The 22279-nt window shown below is 42.5% G+C and overlaps 1 protein-coding gene across 13 annotated transcripts in view; it reads right to left on the bottom strand.

The window, feature by feature from the left end:
* Positions 1–22279, bottom strand: part of baz2ba (bromodomain adjacent to zinc finger domain, 2Ba) — a 67387-nt gene that overhangs the window by 14061 nt on the left and 31047 nt on the right. For 5 of the 13 annotated variants that reach the window (XM_023264637.3, XM_055009919.1, XM_055009937.1 and 2 more), the window contains exons 3-20: positions 17879–18064; positions 13831–14022; positions 13563–13724; positions 12908–13104; positions 12579–12791; positions 11768–12388; positions 9162–9906; positions 8407–8676; positions 7735–7795; positions 7452–7560; positions 6515–6616; positions 5643–5865; positions 5032–5124; positions 2838–2899; positions 2485–2550; positions 1754–1819; positions 1466–1510; positions 1109–1141 (exon numbers count right to left, since the gene is read on the bottom strand). In XM_023264637.3, coding sequence (XP_023120405.1) covers positions 1109–1141; positions 1466–1510; positions 1754–1819; positions 2485–2550; positions 2838–2899; positions 5032–5124; positions 5643–5865; positions 6515–6616; positions 7452–7560; positions 7735–7795; positions 8407–8676; positions 9162–9906; positions 11768–12388; positions 12579–12791; positions 12908–13104; positions 13563–13724; positions 13831–14022; positions 17879–18062 — 3444 coding nt within the window. In that variant the 5' untranslated portion in view covers positions 18063–18064. The remainder of the gene's footprint in view (positions 1–1108; positions 1142–1465; positions 1511–1753; positions 1820–2484; positions 2551–2837; positions 2900–5031; positions 5125–5642; positions 5866–6514; positions 6617–7451; positions 7561–7734; positions 7796–8406; positions 8677–9161; positions 9907–11767; positions 12389–12578; positions 12792–12907; positions 13105–13562; positions 13725–13830; positions 14023–17878; positions 18065–22279) is intronic. The other 8 variants (XM_055009922.1, XM_055009956.1, XM_055009929.1 and 5 more) reach the window with 5 other exon arrangements.

Genomic DNA, 22279 nt, shown 5'->3' with positions numbered 1-22279 from the left:
TTTGCGACAATATTTCTTTGCCCTTATTATTACTATTATTATCATTATTATTATCTGATTTATCTACAATTGGAAAACTTAAAAAGGACAAGTTCAAAAAGGACATGAGGCCTGTGGCATTCATCTTATTCCAATTCATCGAAAACAACGAATATATTAAATGTTTTTTTATGATAATAAGCTACAATAAATCAAATGCAACACAACTGCATGTGACAACCTTCAATACCGGGATTATTTCACGCATCTCAGTTTCCCCCCCTTTATTGCGCTCTGAGTGAAGATACAAGGGGTTGATGCAGTAATCAGCTCAGTCCACTGTGAAACAGATAGGCAGACCTTTAGATTCAGCTGCGACTGTGTATGAGTGAAAAGGGCTACAAGCAGGAGAGCCAGGCCAAAATAAAATGCTACACAGAACCATATTTGTCCCCATGGTGGAATTGATTATATTCTTGTTCTACAGTCTAACAGGTCTATTTTCAAGCAAAAGCTGTGCTGCACCCTCGCCAAACTAGGAGAGGTGGGGTGTGAGGGAAATCTGCCTGGAAGTGTCTCCACCATAAAGACAAAATGACTCTCAGTAGCTGTTTTCATTCTTTTGTGCAGAGTACAGGAACAGTGAATGACAGAGAGGCTGGGATGGGGCAGGTTAAAGTCCAGCACTCTGTGGACTGCAGAACAGATGCACGGACGAACAGACACAAGCTCAATGTCTGGGCCGAAATCGTCAAGCACTCATGGGTAACACAGGCTACTCCAATACAACAGTTAGACGATGTATGTGATGGATGGAAACTCCTCGAGCGCACTTTCAGACAGTGAGTGTGGATTGGCTAGCAGTCTTTGCAATGCATTCTGAGTAGAAGGGGAGGATGGGGGAGGGGGACAGAAGCTGCCTGGCCACCATGACAGGGTCAGTTGTCCCTCAGGACGAGCAGATGGAGGCAGCATACTGACTCTTTTTCTCTTTTGTTGGTTTTGCTGGAAAGCCATGCAGAAGAATGTAGTATGACAGCAGCCAGTGCTACACTTAATGCATTGCTATGACAACCATAACACAACCAGTTACACGATGCAGGTGTTAGATGTACAAAAATAAACATACCCATACCATATCTAGTCTATGCCTCTCCATCTCCTGGCAGAGAGAGTTGGCAAAATATTATGGAACAGAAGTAATATCCAATACCAATAAGCATGGGCTTTAATAAAGAGAAATACTGCAGACTTTCATTAAACAGATGCTTGGTAATTCATACACACTCACACACTTGTCTGCATTTAAATCCACATTGATGCACATGTATTCTCTATCTTTCTCTCTCTCTCTCACACACACACACACACACACACACACACACACATCTACAGATTCTTATAAAAGGGACATTTGAGGTAAGTGGTTTTATTCAGCAGTAACTATTACGTTCAAGATCCTGAGCAAGTTGTAGCGAATGCCTACCTGGTGTTTGAGAATCTCAGCCTGCTGTCTCCTCAACTCTTTCTCCTTGAAGGCGAGAATGAGAAGATGAGGGAAAAATCAATATGCTTCCATAGTGTCAATATCATGAAAATCGCTACAGACTGATGGAATTTCAGCCCTCTTAAAAGGGCTGTCCTAATTCAACTTAATCAGAGAAAGGCCCGCAGCACAGTGCGTGTATTATACAGTGTTATTCTTGATCACCAAAGGTTCCATGACACATATGCGATGTATATTATAGGTGTAATTTAACACATATAAACATACCTTTATCCGTTTTTCAGCTTCCAATATTTTAGCATTGGCAGCTTCTTCTTTCTTTTTCCGTTTGGCCTATGAATAAAGATTAAGGTCAAGAATCACAGACACAGACATATATCAATCAGTCTTGGTTGAGGGCTTTGCTGCACTTTAACTGATTGTTTGCAGTTTTCTGGTTTGAGCAAAGATTTCATGCTCCTGAATGCCAGTCAAATTTGTAAAACACAGTGAATGAATAATGTATCTCTTTAACACGTAATTGTGAAAATGTTGAAGCCTCCTGTTAAGAGTGGCTTGCCAACCGTGTCAACTCAAAATTGATTTAGTCCTGCTAAAACACTTTGAAGCTCCTACAGTATAATTGTGCATATGTGTGTACGTGGATGTGTACGCATCTTTGGATGTGTGTTTGCGTGTGGAAAAACAGCACCTTTTTTTTTCCTCGACCCACTTATGCTAAACTGTTCCTGTTGTCTGATGAAAAAAGACTTTTCTGTCCAATTTAAATAAGGTCTGAAGAGGCAGCAACAGCCATTTTAATATTCAACAGCCGTCAACCAAGACCAATTTAGCATTAGTTCCATGTGGAATTATGCCTAAGAAGACGCAACTCCCTCCAATGCATGCCGCTGTTCAGTAATGAGCTTTAGGAAGATTAAAACACTATAGACTGAGGGGCTGTAGCTATCCAGGAATGTTCTGCTTAATCAGAGGTGCTGTTGGATCAGATTCTGTACCTCCAAAATTTGCTGCGCTCTGAGTTCCTTCTCCATTCGAATCTGCTGAATACGCTTGATCTTTTCCTGTAAAAAAAAAAAAAAGAAAACATAATCTCTTAATATTTCAGACATTGGAAAACATCCCCAGATAAAATCACTTTCCAATCACTCTATTCCAACAGGGCTAAGCAAAAAGACAACAAGTTTAGTACAGCAAGTAATGATGTTAATTGAAAAGTGAGCTGTAAATGGATCAGAAAACAACCATCCAACATTTCCTGCAGTGCTCACAGGGAGTACGTGTGTCGGGACACTTAGATAAGGAAAAAGAGGAGGGGGATATTGTCAGAACACCCGTAAAGAAGACCCACCTGCTGCTTGAGAATCTTGATCTGCTCTTTCTGCTTCCTCCTCTCCTCTGCTGCCATGATAGCTGCAAGAGTCAAGTTGGTGGTATGTTAGTGTCCAGAAAAATCACCTGCACTACAGTTGTTAAGCTTTATTTATTCAAGAGGTCTCGCTGAGATCAGGGTGTATTTTAAATGAGAGGCTGAGAAATTCAGAGAACAAATTTCCAGCAGTAGGGTGCATAATAAGATTACCTTAACCAGCCATAAGCATACAGCAATAATGAAAACGCAAAGACAGTCGCACTATGACCAGGTGTCACTGATTCTTAGGCCTGGATGACATTATTAACCTGACCAGTCCTCATTAAGCAAGTGAAACATTATTTATTCAAGAAATTTCATTAAAATCTCTCTTCCGAGAGAAATCTAAGAATAAATTACTCAGATGCCAGATGATATCTTATTTAATTGACAGAAAACAACTAACGTATAGACACACAGACACACAGATTGCAAAGCTCACAAATATTATTTGAAATATAATTAATAAAGCTTTAAAGAGGAGTGAGTGTCTCTAACTTCGAACTGCGTTGCTGTTCATTCCAGTATTGCGGTTCAGAGAAACAGAAACCAGTTTGCACCACTTTCAAGTTCATGTGAGAAACTTTCAAAGCCAGCGTCCTCTGTGGTCTGGTGTCATGGTTATTAGCTCTGAACTCGACGAAGGATGTCAAATATCTCAGCAGCTTAGACTTATAAATGAAGACACAGGTATTCTGATGCCTTTCCAGATGCCAGAGATGACCATCCAACCCTTTCATAAAACTCACAGCGCTGAGTGTCAGAGCTGTCTTGTTTAATGAGTCCTGTGCTTTCCAGGAGATCTCAATAATTCAATATAGACAGTTTGGTGGACTAAATAATGTTTTTAGTGTTGTCAAAGGAGAAACAAAGTCTATTTGGATAAAAAGAATCCAATTGGAATATTTAATTTTTTAGCCAAATGCTCAACATGAGATTTGTAGGACAATCTGCTGTCCTGCCAGATTCCTAAGCATTTGTAATTACTGGACTGTTAGATCTCCACACAGAACATGGATGGGACTGGAAGCATCAGTGGTGCAAATAAACATGTTTTGTCTTCTTGGAGTGTGTTTTAAATTCGACAGGGAGGTCTGCAGGGTCACCAAAATTGGCATTACAGTGCAGAGTTGGAAAATAAATGTAATGTTTCTACAAAGTAAACAGCAGTGGGCCTAATATTGAACCTTGAGGGACACATTTATGAATCATCTGATGTGAAGCCATCAGCAACAACAGTTTGAACTCTATCTGAGAGATTTGATTTGAACCATTTGGAAGCAGAAACATCAAAACTCACAGAAAGCAAAACGCTCTAATAAACACAGTGTTTTTTAATTAAGTGAGTTAACAATCCCATCCATAACAACAGTTGCAGCAGGTATTGTGCTACGACCAGGTCTAAAGCCAGATGGCTGTGGGTGAGGGACATTATTATTCTCCAGGAAGCCGCGTAGCTGTGAGTCGACTAGTGATTCCAGGATTTTGGACAAGACAGGACAGTCTGGATATACAGAAGGTCGATAGTTCTCTGGGTCATGTGTGTAATTCTAAGATTTTAGACAGATAGGACGGTTTAGATAAAGGCGCATAGTTTTACGGTCACAAGGGTCAACAGATATATGCAGTGGATCTGAGTGTGCTCATTTACACATTGAAGTGAAAGAAAAAAGTAGAATTAAAAGTAAAAGTGTTGAAAGAACAGATTAGTTTTGTTATTTCTGCTTGTTTAATTTTTTGATGCATTATATATTTCAGAATATTGACGTTGTCTGGTTCCAGTTTTGAATTTACGTTAGGGCTCAGCAAACAATCTTGAGATTTTGATTTGACTTTTTCACTTCATCACCATTTATACGGATAAAAAAAACATATAAGCATAACATCTGTAACCAGCAGCATGGTTGTATTAAAGATTAGAGCAGAAAGAAGATTAAAGCTTGTGCTTTAAAGTAATGGAAATAAATCTAAACCTACATATGAAAAAAAGGCTATATGAGCAGCATGAGTTCCCCCAACAGGCCCTGCTGGTCCTTATACTGCACTCATTTACGTAGATCAAAGCAGTCTGAAGTGACAGACTGACCAACTGAATAACCTCCACCAGCATGTTTACAGCCCTGCGCTCTCTTACCTTGCTGTTTCCGAGCTTCTTTGGCTGCACGCGCCAGTGCCTGCTTTTCCAGTTTTCTCATCAGTTTCATCTGGGCAGCCTGTCGAGCGATTTCTACACAGAGTGGAAAGAAAGGCATTGTCAGTGAGAAGTTTCAGGGGAATGCCTAAATGCTACTGTAGTCTTACCCAGCATTTTTGACTGAGATCATTCTTTAGCCTTTATATAGTTTTGTTTAGTAGTTATAAAACAATAAAAAATAACATATATTTAGTAAATTTGTGAATTAAAATGTTTTTACAAGGGCAGAATTGACCATTAAAAGCTTCTTGGGCCCTAAGGCTAATTTTACTTGGCAATCGGAGGAGTCATTTTATTACCAAAAGTACACAAAAATATAAAAAAAGCATGCTAACAATGTTCTTCTGGGCAAGAATAAACATAATTATACAGAAATGTATCTAACAAATAAGCATGACAGGAAAAAAAACAACTTGTCCATATACTAACAAAAAAAAATACGAATTTCAACTGAAGCTCTTCCTTTGCTTCACTACCTGAATAATGGCTGCTTGATTAATGGCACATACACTTCTAACAAACACATTTCAGGGCTCATTTCCTCTGCTAACCTTGAGCCTCCAGTTTGCGCAGAAGTTTGACCTCGCTGGGACTGGGGCCCTCGGGCGCCAGCGGATCGCCTACATTAGGGGGTCGTCCCTTCCTCCGTCGGTTACCTTTGGCGCCATCGCCTGCTACCTGACGCTCGGAATTTGGGGGACGACCCCTGCGGCCTTCCATCGCCAAAATACGAGGAATGACCTCCTCTTCCTTCAACAGGCTCCATTGTAAACCCTGGAGGAAAACAATTAAAAAAAAGTGGAGAGATTGGGAGGGGTGGGGAGAGATGTCACAGTGAATCACTTGCTGGCAAACATCATTTCATGTGACTCAGGAACAATTTAAGAATTAGCTGGCTAGACTCTGATCTGGATATATTCAACAGAGATTAAAAAACAATATTCTTCTACTTCTTTTTTTTTAATGATACATCATTATATTATCTGTAATACGGAGTTAAACACTGGCTGAATAGTAGATTAAATAGGAATTACTCATTTTCTTATCTATCTTTGATAATCTATTTAAAGTTTTATGCAATCTGTTTCTCTTGCCCCTCAGCACTGTATATATCTATTCTCGGGTATTTTCTCTGCACTGCTTCCAATAAGACACAGACATCCATTTGCTAGTTTATCTCTTTGTGTCACAGTCACATAACATGGCATGTATCACTGGTCACCTGTGGAAGTAATGTCAGCTGATTATTACATTTCTCCATGCACAGTGAGAGGTCTATGAACTAGGACTACTGAGGGTTTTGGTTGATTCCTATCCATGCCCTGACAGTGACTGCTGCATGAAGCTTTGCCTGCCGCTAGATGAAAAGATGAACAGGGATCAGGGAGAGAGAGAGAGAGAGAGAGAGATGAAAGGCAGTCACCTGGGGTCCTTCTCTGGCTTCATAGAAGTCACCAACCCTTATCTTTGCACTGAAGCTAAAATTATCACGCGTGATGCCACTTATTCCATTTCTGGATAGATACTACAGAAGAGAAAATAATAATGGCGTTGGTTTAGGCAGAAAAAAAATTGCGAAATTAGCGACATTGAAAAGCAACTGGGAGGCACTAGATTGAAGGGAGTCTACGGTTACAGTGCATCTGTGCAGTGCTACTAATCATTATAAAAGCCAGGGGACAAAAAAAGAGCAAAAGCTCTCAGGAGAGAAAAACGGTTCTGACCTTGGGGTGCACAATTCAGGCCCTTTCTTATTTATCTGTGGCATTGCTAGGCTTTTACTGTCTACTGACTGACTAGCAGTGAGTGAGTGTTACTCCGTGGACATTTTTTTGTTTGCGTTGCTACACTCAAAGGCAGTTTTGGCAATCAGTGTGATTGAGCTTTTGATGAAGTAAACAAAGAAGATTATAGACTTTGATACACTGTACTAACGGGGCCAAAGTTGTGCATCCCAACACTAACCATTAATCATTTTTGGGTGAGGGGGGAGGGGAAGGAGAGGTATATAAAAAAAAAAAAAAAAAAAAAAAAAAGTGGCACAAGAAGTGAATCTAAGAATATCAGCTCTCACTATTAGGGTCATAGAAAGCAGGGTGGGGTTGGAGTGCAGCTGGAGCAATAGCATATATAATATGTAGCAAATCTTGATACAAAAGCATTTCTTTGAGCAATGTAGATGAGCAGTTCTGGAATTATTAGTAACAATATTCTTGTAAGAGAAATCTTGTACAATTCTTCCAATAATGAATCCCACTGTCATCCTTGTTACAAACTACACTGCTCATCTGTTTGCCAAAAAACATCTGCTTCTGTAGCATGGATGTAGACAACACAGTAGCGCTGTGAGGTCGAGGTACCTTCATCACGTCAGGGTACTGCCTCAGTTTCTTGCCACAGGGGGCATAGTAGGCCACTTCGCCCTGCGGCCGTCCAGCCACTGATTTGATTCTTGTTTCTCTCCGCCACCTAGGTTTCCAAGAATGAAAAAAAACAAACATAACACCAGAGTTCCCAATAACAGAGTGCATCGTACAAATGTGACCATGTGTGGATGAGATGGTGATAGTGACAAAAGTTGAAACACAATGAGAGGTGAATCACTTTATATGAGCTTGCTTTTTCTCCACCATTTGTACATACCCCAACTCCAGAGGTATCATCAACTCCTTCTCATCCATCACCCTCTTCCTCTTTCCTAAACCTGTAGAGAGACATCAACCATGAATATCAACAAAACTCATATATATGTATATATAATAGCAGAGACAAAGCCCCTGAACCTATCAGTTGTCATACCAACCAAGAAGATAAACGCATCCACACTGCTACTTTCACTGCATTTACTAGCATCTTGTGGCCACAAAAGCTAAGCCATACAACTAAAAGTCCAAGCCTGATATATAAATGTGTATAAAGAAAATAATTTACAGAAGGAGAAAATGTCTGCTTGAAACATTCCTGACAAGCTGCACGTATGTTCTGTTTTCTCTGTTCTGGGTAACCTCTCCACATTAAAAGAAGGTGGAACTAAACCTTGTTGTTGTGCCAAACAAGTTGTCAGGGCTCCTGGGCATGCCCCTGCAGGACCGCACAGCCATGACAACCAACTGCTTTCTTCCTGCTTGCCTAAAATTACCAGTCCCTCGTCATAATCATTACAGGGAGATACTTGCTCTGGGCAGCATTGGGTTACTTCTGTAGTATACTTCTTTGTGGTACTTTATATGACTTTATTCAGTATTAGATCCTACTAAAACCATCCTTCACCTCTCAATTAAACACTTTCTGCACACAGGATTTTGAACACATTACCTAAAGGTGAGGCTAGGCTATAGGAGGAGGAGCCTGGAGAGCTGTGATAGGCCAAGGCACTGGAGCTGGTGGCAATGGTGGGAGTCTTGATGACCTGTAGGTTGAGAGGGGAGCAGCTGGTGGCGGTGTGATTGGTTGAGGTGTTCAGCAGTTCTGGGCCTTTGGTTAGCCTGCGGGCAGTCATCTCCTTCTTGGATGATCCAGATGGCAGCAGCTTCATTTCCTTCACTTTCTTCCCAGAGATGTCACTGTCTGAGTTGCTGTCAGACTCTGAAATGGGACACAGGATGCCAATTGGGATAAGTAGTTCAAAATTATAGAGGCATTAATTCACCAATAAAAGATGCCAATTAAACGGACAGTTTTTCTTAAATGAGTGTGGTTTGGGGATTTCAAATTAATTTCTTAGCTCGAACAGTTGATCAATTAATTAATCTAAAGAAAGATAACTTTCAACTATTCAGATCTATGAAGTTATTTATCAGGCAAAAATACAGAATATTGTACTATCCCCTGTGAGAATTTGATGCTTTTATGTGATAGCAACTTCAACTTAGGCTTCAGAAAAATCGTGTTGGGCATATCCCGCAAGTTTGACATTTAATATGCTGAATGATTAATTAATCCAGTAATCCAGAAAATAATCAGAAGAATTATCTGCAATTATTATAATTGTTACCTGCAGCGCTGAAGTTAACATTTTATCTCAAAAATTAGGAAAGTAGCATTTACTGATGCACACACAAGGTACCAACCTGACAGACTATCATCTGAGTCCTCTTCATCTTCCTCCTCCTCCAGATCATCATCCTCATCATCATCGTCATCTCCTGAGTCGTCAGATTCCTTGTTAGCTGGAAGACCAGCTGTGGGGTTACATGTCCCAGGGATCCCCACCCCAGGAATTCCAACTCCAGGGATACTAACTCCAGGAATCCCAATCCCAGACTCTCCTCCACGAAACAAATCTACTAGAGACTGTACCAGATGGTTCTGAGAGAAGCCCTTCCAGGCAGCTAAAGGGTCTGCTTGTCCCTGTCCCAGCCCTGGTGTCTGTCCCTTCCCCTTGGGGGTCTTGTTCTTTCTGGATCCATGGCCTGTGGCATGGGGTGAGGTAGTGGGGGGCTGTGACGGAGGCCCAGCCTGGGCGGTTGCTTGGGTCCTACTTGCCCCTGTGCTCAGATTGACAGGCATCGACCCAGCGTCCGAGTCGCGCTGAGGGGACTTGCCTTGAGAGGCAGATTCTTTGCGAGGTTTAGTGATGAGGGCCAAAGGTGCGTCCTGAGTGGTGCTTTGGATGACTCCATTTGGGTGATGGGGTTCAGGGAGCCCCAGCAGGGCACTCGAGAGGAAGAGGTTGGAGTGATTGTTTTGGGGTGGAGGAGGCGGGACGGGTGGTAATGGCGATGAAGACAGAGATGTCCTCTTAGGAGACTTGTTTGGCCCCTGCTGCTGCTTCTTCAGCTCAGCTGGGAACATCTGCCCTTGGGACATGAGAGTCTGGGAACAGAGGAGAGGCAGGGAGTCAGGGGGAGGGATGGAGAGGGAATTTCAGAATGGAAGGAACAAAGAAAGGTTAGGAAAAAAATTAGAAAAGAAATGGGACAAAGTGGAGTTGCTCTAGCTGTCAGTTTGCATCACTGTTGATTGTTTGAGCAGGTGACAAAACTACAATGCTGAACACTGGTACAGTTAACTGTGTCTAAGCCTCTTTTGGGGAAACAAAAAGAACATAAATGCAATAACCAAAGGCATTGTTCTTGGCCAAGTTCACAAAAAGAGAGACTGTGTATCTCTCTAAAATTGTAATTACTTGTCTGCACATTTGAAAAGCTCCATCATCATTATCATCATGCGGCTGGGCATGTTTGGATTTTTTTTTTACACTGATGACAAGTTTGGTTCAATCTGTGTTTAAGCAAAGGCAGGTTAGACTTTAATGTTGCACTTTCAACTGGATGTGATATGAAGTGAAACAAATCAATTTCACAGACCATGAAATACAGTAACTGTGCTGAAACCACAGGGGGAATTTAGCTCGTTGTAAACGTCTCTATACCGGTAAAACAAAAAAGGGGAAATGATTTTCACAGAATAAGCTGATCTCAATAAGTTTATCTTATTGATTATTGTGCTATCACTCAAATTTCATCAGTAGAAATGGAATTTGTGTAGTGAAAAGCAAATAAAAATGCCAATTCTTCACAACATTTCATTTGAATTGACCAAAGACATAAATAATACAGTAGAATATGTGCACAGGCAATGTCTGCTTCAGAATAGTGATGAAACTAAAAGCATTAACCATTTCATCAACAAGCTACATGCCCTCTACATCAGTGAAGCAAATGTAACTACTGTAAATCCAAAGGTGTAAATAATTAAAAACGCAATAGCACCTGGAGCTCATAGGACTTAAAGAGCTGTATATGAAAGGATATATGGATTTGATACAACATATTTGGCCTGTAGCAGCTTTAAAGTCAAACTATCTGCTGAGACACATTGACTGACAATTCAAATTACTGGATGTAGATGAGAGATTTTTTTTAAAAATGGATAAAACGTAGCACTATGAATACAATATGCAATCTGGAAGATACTACACTATTTTGTGGCGGTGACTACAAGCAGTTACTACAAGGCTGGAGGAAATAAGTGAAAAATGTTCGCTGAGTGCATGAGTTGAATATTCCTAGTTGTCATTACAAATTAGTAATTACCCATTTGTGCAAATGTGGTCATTAAGTACAGCAGAAAATGGCAAAACATTCACTTATTCTAGACATCGTTTCTCTCCCAAGCTTAGCATAGACCCTCAACACTTTGACATCAAATGCATAAAATGAAACATTTTCTTGGTAATAACTATGAACATATCTTCGTGTTTTAGATGTCTGATCCTAGTGCACTACAAGTTTACTGAAACAAGCACTGCCTCTGAAATTAACTACACTAAACAAAGGTTTTTCTTATGTCTGTCTACAGCTGTAAGATTTTTGCTTAAGGCCATAATTCTTTAAGATGCCAGTTGAAACATGCTTCCCTCTGATATAAAAGTCCAACATGAGAAACTGCAACAGTTATGATATCAGTTTCTAATTGAGTGTGCAGTTGTGCAGCTGTCTGTGAGCTACTTGGATCCTCCTCTTAAATAAATGCTGTAAATGCCCCCAGATTAAAAGCGGTACTGGTTATGGTGTGGTAACGATGAGAAAAAGTGGCAAATATAAATGTAGATCTTGCTATGTCTTCAGCTCCTGTGACTAATTTTATCTCTGTCAGTTTATCGGAATTAGCTTTCACTAAAGTTGAGTGAGTGGCTATATTTTTCACATCTGCTGTTATCCGATTGGCTTACCTGTTTGAGCCTGAACTCATTGATCTGCGCAAGTGAAGCTTCCAGCAGTTTCCTTTTGTTGGATTTGGCGGTGCCAGGAACAGCGTGCTTTGGTGGCTTCAGCGAGGACTTGCGGGAGCTTGTTACAGATGAGGTCAAACCAAAAGGTTTTGGGGAGGTAGACGACGGGAGAGTCGAGCGGGGTGGGGAAGGGACGGAGAGAGGCTTAGGGGAGGAGCAGAGGGAGAGGGGCAGGTGCTGGGGGGAGGAGGAGGGCAGTAGTTTGGGAGGTTTGGGAGAGGCAGTACTGGAGAGCGCCTTAGGAGATGTGGTGTGAGCTATGGGGGAGGAAGATGGTGAAGACTCCCTACGGGGCTGAGTGAGGAGGGCCAGGGGCTTTGAGTTGGCAGCCAGGCCAGTAGATTGGATCACACTAAAGTGTTGCTGCGGTGCCTCCGTCCTGGACCTGGAGCTGTGCAGTGCCAGTGGGGAGGTTTGGGACGAGGCAGGGGGGGACACAGAGCAGCGTAAGGGCACAAGGGTTGGAGGGTTGGAGTGGATCTTCTGGGAGTCTTTCTTGTCCTGGGTCTCCCCAGAGAGTGGTCTGTTAGTCTTTACAGTTCCAGTGCTGGGTATCAAAACCTGGACAGGAAATGAAATGAGGAACTGTTAGAACAAAGAATCGTCTCGTGGTGTGAGCATTTGCACTTGTGCACCGAGCCGAGTGGCTCAGGGCATGCTGGCTTCCTGTTCTGCACCCGCACTCTCTGCATGACATTACATTTCAATAAAAAAATGCTTTCATTCTTGATTTTCTAGTTTGCTTCTTTACCTTTGTTTTCTTCTTTGTCCTCTTCTCAGAGTCTGATAATTCACTCTGTTTGTCCTCCTCTTCATCATCCTCGTCATCATCGTCGTCGTCTTCATCATCCTCTGCCAGATCTTCTAGATCACTGCTGAGGGACCCGTCACTTGAGCTGTCTGACGATGTGCCTGATTCACTGTTGCTCACCAAAGAAGTGTCTGCTGGCTTCTTTCGTGGCTTCTGAATTGAGAGAAAAGCTGTAAGAATCCACTACACAGTAGAATGCTCAGCTTGTGTATTTCACATGTTCACTTTAGACTTCTCACTTAAGCCAGTAAGTCCATCTTCACACTGACCTTCTCTTTAGGTTTCTGAATCGTCTTCTCTACCAACTCTGCTGGATTGTTCTGAGGGCTGCTACGGTGGCTGTTAGAGGGGTCTGAATTTTTGGTTGGCTTGGTTGATGCTTGAACAGGAGCTGGACTTGCAGAAAAGCTCCCTGATTGTGTGGTAGGAGGACAGACCCCGCTGCCATTCACTGCACCATTCACCCCTGGAAACACAAAACAGATCTGCTGTAATAATAATCAGATTCACCTTTTCTGAGAACTTTGCAACAATGAATAATGGAATATCTGCAGCTAACTGGAGAATGGAATAAGGCTAATAAAAATATTGATTTATACATGCATCTCATCAAACATGCCGGCTGTGCGAGGCACGAGCCCAACATGAGCGGTTTACATAATAAAAGATAAATTAAAAGATACTGTGAAATTAAAAGAGTGCAAGAAACAGAGATTACGAGATAGAACATGAGGGAAAGGGAGGGAGAGAGAGACAGAACAGAATCACTAAGTGAGGAGTGAAAGTCATTAAATCTTTCTTGAAAAGGAGAAATCTCATCATAGGACAAAGTGGATTTGGGTTATGGAAGAAGGAGACACACATACAGAGCTTGTGGGAGAGGGGAGACAGATCAATGAATGGGCCTTCAGGACAGTGCTGTACCTTTAGGCGGGGTATGGCTATTCTTGCCGGGCATCCTGATCTGAACAGGACTGGCGCTGTGATTGGGCTGAATATGAGGGGCGAAGAATGGAGGGAAGCCGATGAAAGAGGGGAGAAAGGCAGCAGCTCCCCGTCCATGGGCTTCAGCAGCTCGCCACCATTCTGTTGGAGGAGGAGAGGAGAGGAGAGAGGAGAGGAGAGGATTAAAGATACAATTTCATTCCCATTTAACCAATTTCTGCCCAAGTTTCAACCATCATCGTCTTACCAGAGAGGGCTCCTAGCTGGGGGTGGGCAGCCAGAGCAGCTGACATGCCCAGAGAGCCCAGGCCTCCAAACTCAGGCCTGCCCGCTCCGGCAGTGTAGAGGGCTCCGAAGGCTGGGTGGTTGACCAGAGGGAAGGCACTTGACAATGTGGAGCCAATGAAGGGCTGCTCTCCTGCTGCTCCAAACAGACGGCCTGAGATAGATCCAAACCAAAACACGATGAGATGCTTTCACATTCAGTCCATGACAGATAGCTGTGTGTAGCAACTCGGTGGCTGCTGACACAAAGCAACAGGTGTGCAAGTGTTCACAACTTTAGACATATTCAATTTCAATTAATCTCTTGTGCCGCCTTAAAGAAATGATCCAGTAAAGATTGCAGCTGGAAGAACTTTTGGCTTGTCAGTTTTTGCAAAGCCGCCAAATATTCATTAAAAAATTAAATATCAGATTTTTAAAAAGTAAATAGGATGCTGATTTGTTACTGCACTGAGTGTTTGACTTTCTTACTAAAATCACACACTGTCTTACTGATAGCTGTTCGTACTAAATGGCTTTTTTTTTAAGTTGCCGTTTCAGTTTGAGATAGTGACTACAGTCCTATATCACAGGATTAAAAGACAAAGTCCATACAGAAGGTGAATTAAACTTTGAACTCCAGTGTCTAAAAATACACACTTCTGACTTTATTTTAATATTTGTACATATTTACCATCTCTTCTTCCACAAAGTTCAGTTTTGACAATGGTGTACAGCTGGTTTGACAGTTGTTTATTGCACCTTAGCACAACTCATTGCCTCACTGTTAGGTTTGTATATGTTTATTTGTGCAGACCAAAAACGTTGCTCTCAAATTACCTCCCTGAGCTCTGCATATAAGAATCGGCAGGGTGTAAGAACAAGATTGAAACAGGTTTTGAAGGTATTGCTTCTTATCCACCTAACTGTAGGAGAATTAAATACAGAATGACTGTCTTCTATTTGTATAAGAATTAACTTCAGATTTAGCTTTCCAAGAGTGCACACTGCTCCTAATTTTAAGTGGCAGCCGTACTGTTTCTGAGCATGACAGACTAACTATTGCCTCAGCTTTATGTATATACGGTAGCACATTCACATTTAGATTACAGAGCATATTTTCATAATCCAATTCCATCGCAGAACTATTCCTGTATTGATATTTCTTCAGTTTAAAATGAGAATACGTTGCACAGTAACAAAGCCTGGATATTCTTGGTGAGAAAAAGAAGAGTGTGTATAAGGTGTAAAAAGCTAACCTCCTTCTATCCTTTTGGCATTCAATTTCAGCACAGAAGAATACTTCATCAACATCATCATCGTCTAGCGTTTTCCTGAGCACAATCATTTCTGGCAGGGGCGACTGCCACGTATTACCTCCTCCCAGAGTCAGATGCAATTTGGTGTGAGCATATTTCATGCAAATTCAATTTCTATTCCAGAAAAGGAGAGCAAGCCCGCTTGATGCCTCTGCATAAGCCAGGTAATACACATGCAAAAAAGTGATGACTGAAGAAAAGGAAAGTGTTGTGCACAGTGCAGATGAAAATGTCAAACTACTATACACATGCACACACCACAGAAATGTAAAGCAGAGTGACACTGGAGCATAGTGTTTTCTGAACTAATGCAGTTGCAGGATCTAATAGCAGGGCCAGTTACGTGTGCTCTGTAGCAAAACATGGATACTGAACAGAAATGAACACGATTCTACAGATGCATCTCAGATACTATTTTTAAGGCTGAACCAAACTGCTTGTGGTTATGTGGCCTCACCGCCATGCTGGCAGTGTGACATATGAGAGTATAGCCCTTTGTGTTGGTTTCAAGGCCCCTCTCTGCCACAAGACAGCAAAATCTGCCTTTTGAATGTCATTAGAATATGCTGAATATGTAGAGCCCGCCTTGCCAGCGTCAGCTAGTGGATCCGAAGATAAACGACGGCAATGCAACCCCCAGAAAGGCCAGCCACAGCATTCACTTATGCCTGGGGTGCCCACCTCTCCCCCGCACACCCCCATTCCTTTCTAGGCAACACAAAGTGACATCTGCAAATGCCTTTTCAATATTAATGCAGGCTTCCAGAAGGCGAATAATTAAATCTAAAAATTTGAAGCGAGAAAGAAGCACGGGAAAGACATACCTAGGATTACCTACTCGCTCTTCCTCACTCTGTGTCTGTTTCTCTCTCTCGCTCCCTCGCCCTCTTTCTCATTCTGTTTCAATCCTTCCTCCACTCTGACAAACTGCACCGCCTGCTTTTTTCATGTTTGGATGCTGCCGAAGGGGGATTAATTTGTTGTTTGTTGCAGTCAATCAAATTTTCACAGACAGATTTAAGTTAATTGCATCCGTGAGTTGATCCCAGAAGGAGAGAGTGCTACAAGCGCCGATCAGCTTTTATTCTCCAAGTGATATCCTCATCAATGACACATGCGCACACACACACACACACACACACACACACACACACACACACACACACACACACACACACACACACACACACGCACACACGCACACACACACAAACAACACACATAAACAGAGTCCGTGCTCATTTTTATGTTCTTCAGACTCTTTTTTCTTAAGTGTTATTGGCACATTGGCAAAGGACCTTGAATCAATGCCTGCACAGTCTGTGATGATACTATATCTCTGCAATATGTAATTACTGATGTTACCTGTTTACACAACACACTTGACATATTGTTGTTGTTCTGCATGAGAATGTTTTTCCTTTTAATTATGATACATAGTGCTGGGAAAGTAAAAGAGATGTCTTAACTCTTGCTTCACTTTTCTATAAGTATGTAAATACTATACATGTCTTGAGTTGCAGTCCATACACACTGAAAGAGTGTGAACGTTGTATGAAGTGAAAAATGATTTGGCTTGCTTGATTCCCACAAAGCACAGCAAAAGTTCTGAGCTAACAGTCTGCATCTCAGCATTTCATTTGACGCTCAGGCCAAAATCGCTTATCTAGAAAATCTGAGCACACGTAATGGCACAGAGGGATAAGAGGGATGTATAATGCATAAGAAGGAGATGCTCCTAATGGCTTCTTCTTTGGGGCAACACTGAGGATATGGAGGACAAAACAAGGGGCTTTATTTTGCTCTCTCCTTCTTCCTCTTCTCGTAACAGAGAGAAAATACAACAATCAGGGAGAAAGCTGGATATCCTATTCCCTGCTCAGTGCGGTGCTGGTTTATGTGTGCAGATGTGTGTGTGTGTGTGTGTATCGTGGGCCTATGAAAAAAACAGCAAGACATTAAGAGATGAGGAGGAAGAAAGTATGAGCAAATGATTCACTCTCTCACACAGGGGATATCTAAAAAACACAGATACAAACATGTGCACACATACACACTCACACCAAATATACACACTGCTCTCTGCCTAATGGCTTTGACCAGTACATAGAAAAGGAAGCTGGATGCTGGACAGGGCTGACTAGACCCTGAGTGGCTAACAAATGTTAAATCATGCAGGCAGAGGCTCTCTGTCTTTCTGTCTCTCTCTCTTTCTCACACACACACACACACACACACACACAGACACACACACACACACACGCATGCATGCACAGTGGCGTGCTGAGCCTGACTCTGAGGCAGCTGGAGCCAGAGAGCTGAAGGTTGTCAGGAGACATGGCGAAGCATGTGTGTGTTTCTCACACAAAAGAGCCCCTTAATTGTTTGGGATTCATTAATGCAGCAGCTTTTCAATTGCAACCCAAGCTGTCAGGAAAAAAAAAAAAAATCCTTGTAGCTGGGAGAGAGGTGTATTCACACCGGCTGCAAAATAACTGTATAATTAATACTGGAGGAAACTCATTTTTCATGGTAAAGAAATGAGGAGGATTGTGAATGCTATCGAGACATGAAGGTGACCACATTTGGCATCTTTTTTTGGTGTGTTGTTACTTGAAAAGTGCTCGCATTGTGTGTTGGTATTTTTCTTCGGTGCACATGGGTTTTGAGAGACAGGAGATTGACACAGGAGAGGAAAAAAGTGTTTCTTACCAGAGGTGCTGAGGGTGGATCCCAGTGCTGAGGGGCTCGGGGCCAGGCTGCTCTTAGAGTGGGGAGCAGGCGATGACGAAGAGGAAGAAGAGGAGGAGGAGGACGAGGAAGAGGCCGCAGGGGAGGAGGTGCGAGCAGCAGACAGGGTGGGCGCAGGGGAGGCCAGCCGCTCTCCAGACTCCATATCTGTCAAACACAATCCAATCAGCAGGGTTACAATAGCAAAGCACACCCACCCGCACACTCACAAACACGCGCTTAAACACGTACACACAAATGCATACTGTCACACCTACACAACATGTTCAAGCACACACATGCGCACACACACAAACACACACACCTCCTGACACTTTTCCTTTCACATCTCACTTCCCCTGAACAATATTTCTATTTAGCCATGCTCACTGGCTCCCAGCCTCTATTGATTCAATATGGGGTAGGAAGGAGGATGACATGTTTAAGGACTCTGATAACGGACAACAAAGCAGGTTTTACATTTTGATGCCAGAAAATACCAGTGCTGAGAACGTGTTCCTCAACAGGACAGCCTTTTACAGAGAACTCACTCTGCTAGGGTTGAAGTGGGATGTTTGGAATGACAGAGGTTAGCGAAAAAACTCAAACGCAAAATAGACAAATAACACATTTGTCACTTTTCTTTGCCATGCTCTGTCCCCGAGACAAACACATGCACACCTGTGTTTCACAACCGGGATCCCTTTACACCTCCCTGTTGAAAAAGAACGTCATTTAAATTAAAAGAGCTCTCTGAGGCCTTTAAAGACAGAACTGCTCTCTGAGTCCTTTCAGTTGCAACTAGAACTAAAATGGATAGGCTTTTAGATGATAGGTGCATTACCAACACGGTAGCGCTCCATTATCAGCCTCACAGAGTCACCATGCCAGCCATTAACAACCAACCAACAACATAAACCCTCACAAGAAACATTTGGCCATTCTGCAGCCAAATATTTTACTTACATTATTCAGCTTTAATCCCCTTTTGCTTACAACTGAGAACACAATGTGGCTATGCCCACACAGCCGCTGACTTGTGGAGCCAAATAAATACAAAACAGTTTCAAAACACATGAATTTACACACACACACACATGGGCGCACACACACACATTTCAACCCCCACTGCAGACAGACAGACACACACACACACACACACACACACACACACACACACACACACACACACACACACACACACACACACACACACACACACAAAATCACCTCTCCTGTCTATCACATCAACCTGACTCTTTTTCTCTCTTCTCCTTTTCCATATCCCTCTGCCTGACACTAATCCAGGACTGAAAATCCCCTTCAAATGCACAGTTTGCAGATTGTGTTTTACAGGCAGGCTTTGTTATTGTGTCATTACACATAAACAGTCTCTGCCTCCATCTCTCTTTCCTTCTCTCTCCCTCTCTCTCCTGCCACCCTCCCTCCCTCCCTCCCTCCCTCCCTCTCTCCTCTGCAGTGGGAGCAGAGCCACTGATTAAATCTCTGAGACAAAAGCTGCTATCCTCTGAATATCAAGTATCAGCCTTTCGCCAGGAGCAACACTGACAAGAGAGAGGGAGAGAGGGAGAGCGAGAGGCGCGGATGACAAGAAAACCTGCTGCAGTCCACGGGGAGGAGGCTGGTGTGCCATCGGACTTGGGCAGCCATGACTGCCATTGCTGCAGTGAAAAGATGGTGGTTGTGTAATTATGAGCAAGGTCAAAGGTCTTTGCAGTGGCCTCTCATGCAAGGTGACAGGATGTGGGCAAAAGAGCCAAATTATGAACCTTAACGGCGGGTAAATGAATGTTACATATTAGTTACAAGAATAAATTTCTGGTCGAGTGAAGATGAGCAGTTTTATCGTAATTTCAACCAAAAAACTGCTACCTCTCTGCCACACTCTGTTGCTCGAATGGCCGTCACACTCGCTGCTCCTTCACTGTGGCTGTCACCTTTTAAATGTCAGGTTACGGTGGAAAAAAAAAGAAGAAAAAAAGGGATTCTTCCGCAATATTTAGAAAAAAAGGTGATTTTTTTTCTTCATGGTGGCTGCTGACAAAAAAAATGTAAGTATTATTAGAAGTGTGATGAAAATGGAGCGGAGCTGTGGTCCTTCATAATTATCATAATGCACATGAAAACAAAAGGCTTGTGTCTCAGAGGACGAGCAAGCTTATGTGGTGTCAGCTGGTAAGTGAAGCGGATCATTCCCTACCTTTTCAGGGGGAAGGAAAAACACAGAAAGAGGGAGAGAACGAGGGATGGAGAGAGAGAGAGAGACAGAGAGAAAGAGATACAGATTGAGAAGAAAAATGGATAAGCAAGACAATATACTCTGATTTTGTTGTGGAGGAAAAAAATGCAGAAGAAAGGAAAGGAGTGAAGAAGATGAAGGACAGGCTGTAAACCATTCCTGTCGTTTCTCAATATCTGCACTTAATGCCTCGCCTTGTCAAAACGTGATGATGTGAACAGAATTGATTTCCCCCCTAACAAACAACAAAAAAGCAATCCCTCCTTTGCAGAGGTGTAAAGCAGAGCTACCCTCCCCCTCATCTTCTCTCATCTCTCACAATCTCTCAAAGGGCCTCTTTCTGGGATGAGAGACAGAGAGAGAAAGGACAGCAGGGGGAGAAAAAAAAACGACTGCGAGGCAAGTCCATCTTCCTCCGACAACTACAAACTGATCACTTAGTGCAATTAAATCTAATAACAATAATAAGATTGAGCTCAGCAATGTACCACCAAATGCACAGCCACAACAATGATTGCAACAATAATGGAGCGCCAAGGTATTTAAGGATCCAATCCTGACTTAATTATGAGAAATTAAAATGGATTTAGCATCAGAATTAGCTTGATTTTATAGGTAATTAACGGCACACCACAGTGGCGGTATAAGGCAAGCGTTATAATCTCCGTGAACGGCTAAATCAATTTGACTTGAACAACACCAACCAATCAACGCAGAACGCCGCAACCAGAAACAGCAGGTCTCGCAGATGCAAGGAGAGGGAGAATTTATGCTAATGGCTGAACTATGATTTATAAGATGTGTTCCTGCGCCGGATTCACAGTCACGTCCACAAATACAACACAGCACCCAGCTGTCAACGCATGCAGCTAATAGTGGCTAGATGCAACGGCCCTTCAGGAGATAGTGTAGCTATAAACAGCTCTGTGGTTTTATGATTGCATGTGGCCTTCATATAGGAGCCTTCACATGTCAGTATCATCTGAAAGGAGGGCAGAATAGTATAAAGGAGATTTAGTGCGTGTGCATTTGGTGCTGGTGTAATGGCCTGTGCTGCTTGGTATGTGGCCTTACATCACGCGTTTGTTTTGCGGTGTTGTACGTCTGTGTTGCGTGCATGTAATGGCACTGGGTTATGCGTGCAGCGGTTTTGCAAAAGGCTGCCAATACATGTGCCTATATATAAGTGTTTGTGTGCTTACGTGTGTGCATGTGTGTGTGTGTCCCAGCCTCAAACTACTCAACCTCCTATGTGTCTCACTCCTGCCCCTTTTCTCCTCGCCCCTTCAACACACACACACACAGACACAAAACACACACACACACACACACATACACACAGTAACAGATGGCTGATACTAACTGAGATAATCCGCCAACAGAGTCATCAGCATGGATCAGTGGTAATCAGAGTGTGGACACAATGTCTCTTCTCCAGCCGTAATGGAAGGAGCGCCTGGCGCAAGAGAAGGGAAATGCATTATTCCCCATGATGCCCTGACCCCATTCAAAGACACACGGTGGCTCCCAGCTCTCTTTCTTTTTTTCTCCTTACTGCAGACGACAAAGACTGTATCATCACTGCTTCTGCAACATTCACTCTCTCCTCTGGATCTCTTACTCCCTGCCTTTTATTGTGATCCACAACTGTGTCAAACACAGACCTCTATTTAGCCGTGTCCTGCTCCAAGCAGCTAACAAGAGAAATGTCGACATAGCAAGTGTGTCACGATGATGGCTGCTTGTAACAAAAAAAGGACTGGAATGAGTAATCATCATCAGCATATGGGAGTCATTGAGTTTTTTCTTTTTTTTTTTTTTTTTTTTACATCATTTCTTCTGTTTTGCCCCCAAAAACATTTAGAGTTTTTATGTTGCCATTTCCCATAAATAATGAAGTTCTTTCTGAAAATTGATAATACTTGTCAAATATCCAGACGGTCTGCTTACCAGGTGACAAACTGTCAGTCAGCTCTCATGAATCACTTATCACAGGCACAGCACACATAAACACACACACACACACACACACACACACACAGAGGTACTTTCTGTTGCACATGTTGTGAAAGTGAGATCATTAGCACTCACTCTTTATCAGCAAGAACATCTTTTATTTTTGA

The sequence above is a fragment of the Amphiprion ocellaris genome, chromosome 1 (genome assembly GCF_022539595.1).
Source record: "Amphiprion ocellaris isolate individual 3 ecotype Okinawa chromosome 1, ASM2253959v1, whole genome shotgun sequence".
Lineage (NCBI taxonomy): Eukaryota > Metazoa > Chordata > Actinopteri > Pomacentridae > Amphiprion > Amphiprion ocellaris.
The sequence above is the reverse complement of the archived record's forward strand: the minus strand, read 5'-3'. Positions and strand labels throughout refer to the sequence as shown.